The following is a 9,456-nucleotide window of genomic DNA, read 5'->3' on the forward strand; positions in this document are numbered from 1 at the left end:
TATACGAAAGGCTAATTCAACTACCAGCTTGTATATCTAGGATGGTTTAATTAATTAAATACATGACTATAGCATAAATAATCAACTTTTGAGAAGTGAACAATTCAATACACTTATCAATATTCAGTTGTAGCGAAATAATAAGCTATACATTTTGAACATAAACACTTGTGATTTTAGATTTCTGACAAACTTTTAGGGTATTAGTACTGTTTGTGTGAAACTTATATCAATTAGGAATGAAGAAGTATGATTGAAGTGTTTCTACAAGGAATTTTTAAGTAATGAAGCCAAAAATTACTTCCATGCTTACAGACAACCTTGAATATTAGGCGGTTTTAAGAAGAAAATAGCAACAATGAATAGTAATTTGTGAATCTGACTAATTAGGTTACAAAAAGAATCACATGTATGTATTGCATTTCAAAATGTATCAAAAGTGATGACCGGCCAAGGATCTACTGTATTCTTCTTAATGCATTCATAGAGTTGCTTTTGTTTCGGATTGATCCACTGTTTCTCTATAGTGACCACTAGAAAATGACCTTTTTAGTGTTAACAAACAAACATTTTGTTTTCGTCTTTCGCTGACTACAATGTATTCGTCATTCTGAACTGGTACTGAGTAGCTTATGCTTCAGTGAATATTTCATGATAGTTACAAAGACAGACTTCTTAAATCAGTGGGGGATACTGGCAGAACAAATATATTTCGGGTATTTATCAGTCGTTATAACGGATTTAGTAACTGTTATTAAGACCTCCCTATAACAAAACAGCTGGCTAATTAAATATAGAGACATTTATATACTTATCTATGTTTAAAATAACATATGGAAGTACACCTCAACAAATATAGTTTCTAAGTGTTAGTTCATAATGAATATGTTACAAGATGCTTTTAAGAGTATGTTTAATAGAAGATAAATATAAAACTTATTTGTTATTATTATAACATTCCAAGTGTCTAATATTCAATCACTTAAATTTCATCTCTAGACAATCTAAAATTGATGTTTTTCTTCTCTCTCTCTTTCTCTTTATTCAGAATAGAAAGCAATTATGTGTTTAGTTGATAGTTATGGAAAAGAATTTTTTTTATTGTGTATATATTCAATCAAATTATCTGGTACATTTTTTGTATTTCATTGGAATATAAAAACAAAATGTCTAGTATAAACTTGAATTCAATTTTCCTAATTAATATCAGTTTGATTATTTTATAGTTCAAATCATGAGTCAATTGAAGTTAGACCACCCTGGAAGCACTGGACGGCCGTTTCGTTCTATTATGAGACTCCTCAGTGACAGTGCGCCTCCATGATCCCGCCTCACGAGATTCAAACCCAGGACCTATCAGTCTCGCGCGCGAGCGCTTAACCTCTAGACCACTAAGCCAGCTGGTATCCAACGGCGGGATCATGGATGCGCACTGCTGAGGAGTCCCGTAATAGAACGAAACGGTCGTCTAGTATTTCCAGATTTTCCATGGTGGTCTAGCTTCAATTGACTCGTGATTTCAACTATAAAATTACTGAAATCTCCACAAAAAACCCTTCCGAGTTTGATTATTTATTTATACGAACACAAGGGGTTTTAATAAATAATTATATACAAGACTTTTTAAAGAGCTGTGTATACATAATACGAAAGAAATATTTTTATATTGATTTCTTTGCGAAAGTCCATTTACATTGTTTCAATTTAAAACAAGGAGAAAACTAGAAACTTAAATATGAGGAGTATATATATATATATATATATATATATATATATATATATATATAAGATTTGATGCTATGGATGATGTTTGTTTATTTGGTAATTTCATTTATTCTTTCTTTTTTAAAATAAAATTTACTGTAATAACCCACTATCCTATGGCAATGGTGGGCTCGAAAAGAATTTCCTGTATTTCAAAAGTGTGGACGATTGAATAACAGCCCAGAGCTGAACGTTACAGGTTTGATCCTGTACAGAGTATTAGTTATACATTGTTGAAGAGTTAAAAACTAGATTTGTGATAGTAAACCAACATCCATGATTAGAATGACAAAATTATCTATGATAATTGTTTATCGAATCAATGCTTACTTCCGTGACATTAAGTGATGCCGAGAAACCACTTGCTTATATACTCATTCATACTTATCAGTACTGATGACGACTTTACTACTTCTTCATACTTGAAAGTCAAAATATTTGAATAAGATTATAAAGATCATTTTCGATATGACCGATGAACCAGAACAGAGACCAAATTATTTATTCAGACTTTTCAGAATTTAAATGAAATGTCGTACCGATATTTATATTGTTTACTGAATCATTCGTGAACCATCTTAACACATGTAAAAATGAAATAAATCTAGTGTCAAAAGCTGATATCAAACCGTGGAAAAATCGTTATTTACATCATATGTGTATCACATTTGTATCATCATTCAATCCTTGTTTAAACGCATTGGTTTCCATATTGTTTGCTCTTGGTTCCATTTTTGCTTGTTGATAAACTGTTAATAACTTTAGATACAACTATCAGCTGTCATTTGCACCATCGTATGTTGTAATTATTCTTTATGTTACTATTGCAGGAAGCTATTTTCATTTCAGACTTACAGACGCAGTAAACACCACAGATACTTCACAAGTTGAGGTTTATAACTAATTTATGTATATGATTTAATAAAGAATCGCTTTTCAAACAAATCGCTGTTTTTTTTATATTTGATTTCATGCATACCTATCTTAATTGTATGTGATTGAGACACTTTGATAGATTCAGCATAAATATTATATGGTAAGTATGAAGCGAAATCATTATGAATGATAACACAAGAACAAGTATGATACTTTTGTTTATTTATATTATAAGTAAATGAAAAACAAGAAAAACTATTTTACAAAAAAAAGGGACACATTTTATCAATTAATGGAATGACAATTAAAATCTATCAAACATAAACTAAAGAAACCGAATAGTTGATTGATCATTTTTATTTATGATGATTACATAATTCATCATTCATATACATACAGTATGTCATTAATCATAAATATAGATAAGTGAATAACAAAAGATAATAGATAGATCAAATACAATGAAAATATATAACACTTTTATCACTAACAACTGATTAATTGCCACAATTCAAATGTATCAATGATGAATGAGACACTGTCACTTATTGTAGATGGATAATTTATAGTTGGATTTAATGGATTAAAATTATGATTATTATGGACATTTTGATAATTGTTTTGTATAATTACATTTTCATTTTTATCAGATTTATTGATTGATAAAGAAGAAAATTGTATATCTGGTAAATTTCCACTAAGTACAGGATTATCAAATGTATCTGTTGGTTCACTACAACCATATTTTAATGATTCATCAAACCATATTGCATTTCGTCCACTTTAAGATTAAAAAAAAAGACCAAAAAGTAAACAAATAATAGGTGACAAATGTGATCATAATAACGATTGTAAGAAAAAAAAAGATGAATTGACCACTTAATATAATTTGTCATATGATTCCAGTTTAGTAATCTGTTCCAGCGAAATTCAATTTGTAGAACTTACTGGGAATGTTCAGGTGAAATTAAGATAGATAAAGGGAATAAATGGATGTAGAGGATCTACCTAGGGGTCCAGAAATATCTTGAATGGATTAATGTTAAAAATTTTCATAGTTAAAATCATGGGTCAATTGAAGCTAGACCACCATCGAAAACCTGAAGCACTGGAGTCCCATAATAGGACAAAACCCCCTCTGATCTAATGTTAAAAATGATAATCGTTCAATTCTTAATCGGTTGTCTAAATGTAATATGCTCTTAGAGTCATCTGATGGCCTCAGGTTTAAACTCAATTTAGAGACAATATTTTGGATTACTAAATAGATCAAATCTAAGATGGAACAGCTACCTATTATATTTTCTCATGTACAGTCAATTAGTTAGTCATTAACATGCGCAGAGCCTAACACACATATACGTTGGTTCAAGTTGCCACATGATACCAACCAGATGATGAAATTAACAGGATGATTATCAAACGAGATCGAAGCAATAGAGTAAATATAACGGATAACTGTTTTCTCTCAAAGCTTCTTCGAATGACTTCATTCTATGATCTCAAAAAGAAAATATTTTCAAGGTGAAACAGTTCAAACTTGTTAAAAATTGACTTAATAAACTGTTGATGCCAAACTTAGACTTCATATAACAGTACACATTACATCCTAAGATGCATTGTACACAAAAAATTGAACATTTATCATGATACATATCAAAATAATTGCAAAAATAAACAAACTTACCTTTGACCACCAATATGAAATGAATGAAGAGATCCTCTCATGAAAAAATAATTCTTCTTAGTCCAACAATATTTCTGTAATTAAAAAAAGTACGAATTTCGTAGAAATTCAGTGTACGTTTAAACTGTTTGTTGTACTAATGAAATGGAAATATAGGATAATATTGAATTAGCAACTTGCAGAAGTAGAGTGAACGAGTTTGAATTAAATCACATAACAGTTAAATGAAATAATTTAAGATTGGTAACATTGTATAATTGTGATGAGAAGCACAAACTGACGCAGATATTGTCAATATCATTGAATAATCATTGCATAGTGTCGCTTGATGCGAAACCTGAAAGATGTAAGTTCGATTAAATGTAGAGTTGTACGTATACACTACTGATTAGTTTGTAAGTGTTGGAGGTTTAAGACTCTTTTCTTATAAATATCACTCCAATAGATGTCAGCCCACAATAGGAATTAACTTTAAATACTTCTTAATGATAATAATAATAAATTGACCATCGATGAGGTACTCTTCGGTAGAACCTATTACTTTTTACATAATCTTATTGATGCTTATATATTCTTTTATTCCGGTTTTAATCATATCAATTAATTGTTCAAGCATTTGTTATTTTCACCATGATAATATAATCCCTTTTTCATTATCAGTAACCATAACTTCACTTTTTCTACTCTGAATCATCATTTTTATCAACATAAAGATACAAGTTCATTTTCATGATTTTTGATTCACCTATTTTATATCTTGTACTTCTTATTGTGAATTTCACTTCGAACATCTATCTTAACTTAACGAAGTAAATTATGTAAAAACTTTTATTTAGAATTACATTACTTCTAGTAAGTTTAACGCTGTTTGCAGCTGATGAGAATGTTTGCAGTAGAACAAGAAAAGTACCCCTATTCTTGCTTTGTTTAAACTAATTCAAAGGCATTGATAGATGTAATTATAACACATGAAATGATAAGAATAAATGTGAATTAAATTATGATAATTTTAGCATTCATAATAAAAAGTAGTGGAAAAATAAAAAACACCAATGGTTCAGCATTGTGCAAAAAACGTTACACACAGTCATAAAAAAAACTAAACCTTTAGAACAATCTAGAGGAAGCTTTTTCCAGAAAATATGAAATTAGTGTTTGGTGTTTAGTAAGAATATAACCGGTAAGAAATACATTGTTTAATCCCTACAAATTTGTGTACATTCTGAATAATATTACTACATTATTTAAAAACTCACAATGAGAAATAGAAGGACGTATGGGAGTAAATATTAATCAACACATAATTTAGAATCTCGACTCTAAAGTGAAATTATGTAAACTAGAACGATTTAAAAATCTAATAAACGAGACCATATTCGATTTTAAACAAGAAAGGTAGCGAACATATAAAAACAACTGCTGAGGTAATAAACTTTCATTTGCCAGGCGACTGAGGAAGAACAATTACAATATAACCGATTTACAACAAGATAAGTGTTTTAATTTGAATGGCATCAAAATCTACTCTGAGAAAATACTGATCACTACGTTTAACTACTTACCATACACTTAAGTAATATCTCGAAAATAAACAAAATACGCAACAGAAGAGTAACTGTGTAGCATTAATTAAATTTCTAATCATGACAACAAACTATAGAACAGCATGTTAGTAGGTCGAGTAGACGATGTTTAAAGACTGTCTAATCGAAAGAATAAATAATTTACAAGTTGGTCCAAAGTAACAAAAAAGATAATGATGATTCATTTTTGCATTGGTTGTTTGAATTTTTCCATTGATGTTTAGGACTGAAATTGATCAATCTCTTACAGGCAAATATGAGTCCCGTGCAGATTGACTAAATATTGCTATCTAGGACGAAAAGCGCTTACTGGATTCCACAACTAGCCACCATCCATCTTTGCTTATAAAAATAGGGATGAACCTTTGTGAACACAAGAAAACCAGGGAGTTCATCCCATCCATTATCTCAACTTCAGATAATTGACTTGTACTCAGTGAATTGATAAAGCAGATGAACTATAATGTATGTAGTCACAAAGAATATCAATAATCCTGAAAAAGCACGTTAGTGAATAGATGTTTTTATCAAAAGAGTACAAACTCCTATTCCATAGTAATATTGTCATCGACCAGTAAGTTCAAACCTGTAACGATGTCTGATTTGCTCTGGAGGTTTTTCAAAGTCTTGAAGTATTTAAAAGTAGGGATTTTCTTCGTCTAGGTTAAGAGTCATGAAAATTGGTGGGCAATGTCAATCTATTTCGTCTTTAACTGGTTTTGGAAGTCTGAAGTGATTGAAGAAGAACGACTAATTTGGTTGGAGAAATGTATAAATTAATCATTAACGGATAGATCAGAAAGTTATGCATAGGGAACAGCAAAACCAGATCTGCGAGAAATATCTTTTGTTCTAACTATGTAATTATATATGTAGATCGCAACATGCGCTCATGCAATTTCGTAATAACCCCACAACTTATACTGCTGAGATATGAGGAGAAACATTATTCGGGCTTACCATATACCTTTTTCGTGTTTATTCTTTAGAAAATTGAGACGAGAATACATTTGAATTCAAGCTTTAACTATATGACGTAGTAAAGAAATGGTCAACAACACTTACAATTAAAGACAAACCTCAGATAAACACTAATACAATACATTTTATTATACATATATCTTGAATATTCACATATGGAATATCGAAGTTAAAGTGAAACCTATGAAAATATTGTTTGTTATAACAACTAAACTTATAGTCGTAAATAAACCTTTTCTTACTGAAAAAATTGTGACTATTGTAACTCATCAGCCTTGTGGATAACATAGTATAGGGTATGAGAAGCTGGTGAAATCGTGTTTGAGTTTCACTGAAAAGAACAATAGTACAATTCAACAAAATTCAGAGCACGAATTCAAAACAAGACAAAATAAGTATCATGTATTCTAGTGATAGCCACTATAAAAGAATTATCATCAAAATATGTACTGAGCAACGAGTAAAAGATTTGGATATATATATTTATACAGTTTTCATTAACAAATGCTTGGATGAAATCTGATCTTAGTTATTTTTAACACATCAGTAGAGTTTGTTTAAAAGCTAAAGAGAACATATGTTGATTTAAATTTACAGCTCACGTAGAACAGTGATAATCCATGTGACTAATGCACACATTTGAATGACGAAGTGAACATGGTATGTTTTGCTGATTGTTAACAGATAATGTGAAACCCAGTTCTAGGACTCGGTTATATTCTGTTGATCATTTAAGAATAAATATTTAATGTACATAGTCGTAAAACTGTTAGGATATTCACAAGAATATCCCAAAAATTATCTCGAATGTAAAATGGTATGTTTTCAGACTCTTCACATAATTCGCATGTTATTTCCTATTGGCCATTATTTACAGTGTCCTAACTATGACTTTCATGTGTCGTTTCCCTATTGGTCAATTTTGAGTCGTCCTAATTATAACCTTCACGTGTCCTTCCTTTCCATTGGTTACCGTTAATAGTCATCGTAACTGTATAAATATGCCTTGTCTGTAAACCATTTTTGTTCTGCTGCTGACCCCATAAACAATTCTCATTTAACGGCTGTGTTCTGATTTATTGGAGTTGGGGAACAGTATTGGGGTCGAACTAGGATATCTGAATTTGGTCAATCGGTAGAATTTCGCGTAGTCCTATCGCAATACCCTATATATTTCGCATTATAACAATTTGGCGACGGAGATTTTGCAAACAAGTTGCTGACTAGCTATGGATCCAGTTAAATTAGAAGAATTGTTCAAGCAACAGCTGAAGCTGATGGAGATGCTTACTCAGACGCAGATCTCTTCTCGAGTCTCATGTACACCAACAATCCCTCAATCAGTCGACGGTATTACTAGTGGTATTTCAGAGTTTCTTTATGATCCTGATGCCAATATTACATTTGATACCTGGTTCAGACGTTATGAAGATCTTTTTAAAGTCGACCTTGCTGACAGAGATGATTCGTGGAAGGTGCGTCCTCTCCTTCGAAAACTTGGTCCATCAGAGCTTGATAAGTATTGCAACTATATTCTACCGCAGAACCCACGAGACCGTTCCTTCGATGCCACTGTTCAAACTCTCAGTCAACTTTTTGGTGACCATCATTCACTTTTCAATACGCGTTATCGCTGTTTAAAACTGGTCATGAACGAGTCCGATGACTTCTTAACCCATGTTGGCATTGTCAACCGTGAGTGCGAACGGTTCAAGCTCAAATCCCTTACCGACGACCAATTCAAATCCCTCGTATTCATATGTAGTCTTCAATCACCCAAATTCTCCGACATCAGAACTCGATTGCTGAACCGCCTTGAACAAGATCCAACGCTGACACTTAATGCAATCACCGACGAGTATCAACGCATTGTCAACCTGCAGCGTGACACCACTTTGGTCCAATCTGGGGGCCAGGGTGGTTCCGAAGTTCACGCTGTTCAACGTCAGAACAAATCTCCGAGATCGAAGACCTGTGCTCCTACGGAAGCCAGTGCTCCTTCTTTTTCTAATCACTCCAGACCGGTTCAGAAGAAGCCCCCCTCTCCATGTTGGCACTGTGGAGCCTGGCATTATGTGAAAGTTTGTCCATTCAAACAGCAGGTGTGCGATCGCTGTCATAAAGTTGGTCACAAAAGCGGTTTTTGTCAATCCCATCGACCCAATAGTCGTCGAAATGCACAGACGCAACGTCGTTATACTAAAAAGCAGCTTCCCTCATCAAGGAGTTTAGCAGCAGTCTTTCACACTCATGCCGCCACGCGACGCAAATTTCTAACCCTCTCAATCAATGGTCAGCCAGTTCGATTGCAGTTGGACACTGCATCAGATATCACTATTCTGTCAAAAGAAACTTGGCGAACCTTGGGTCAACCTCCCATCAAACCATCTTCGCAGACAGCCGTTAGTGCATGTGGTGGTCATCTCCGCCTTCATGGTGAACTTAACTGCTGTATTTCGTTCAGAGGTACAACCTTCAATGGTACGTGCTACATCACCAAATCCCCTCACAGTCTTCTGGGTTTAGATTGGTTCGAAGAACTTGGTCTTGCCAATCTACCTATCA

General features: G+C 32.6%; 1 protein-coding gene across 1 annotated transcript; it reads right to left on the reverse strand.

Moving 5' to 3' along the window:
* Positions 1 to 3,126: 3,126 nt before the first annotated feature.
* On the reverse strand, positions 3,127 to 4,368 carry Smp_051500 (nucleolar protein c7c, putative; the record flags this gene model as incomplete). The annotated part of the gene is made up of 2 exons (XM_018792626.1): positions 3,127 to 3,421; positions 4,328 to 4,368. The coding sequence occupies 2 exons, from the start codon at positions 4,366 to 4,368 to the stop codon at positions 3,127 to 3,129; spliced, it is 336 nt and encodes a 111-aa protein (XP_018644239.1).
* Between the last annotated feature and the right edge of the window lie 5,088 nt (positions 4,369 to 9,456).

Source organism: Schistosoma mansoni, assembly GCF_000237925.1.
Source record: "Schistosoma mansoni, WGS project CABG00000000 data, supercontig 0239, strain Puerto Rico, whole genome shotgun sequence".
Taxonomy (NCBI): Eukaryota; Metazoa; Platyhelminthes; class Trematoda; order Strigeidida; family Schistosomatidae; genus Schistosoma; species Schistosoma mansoni.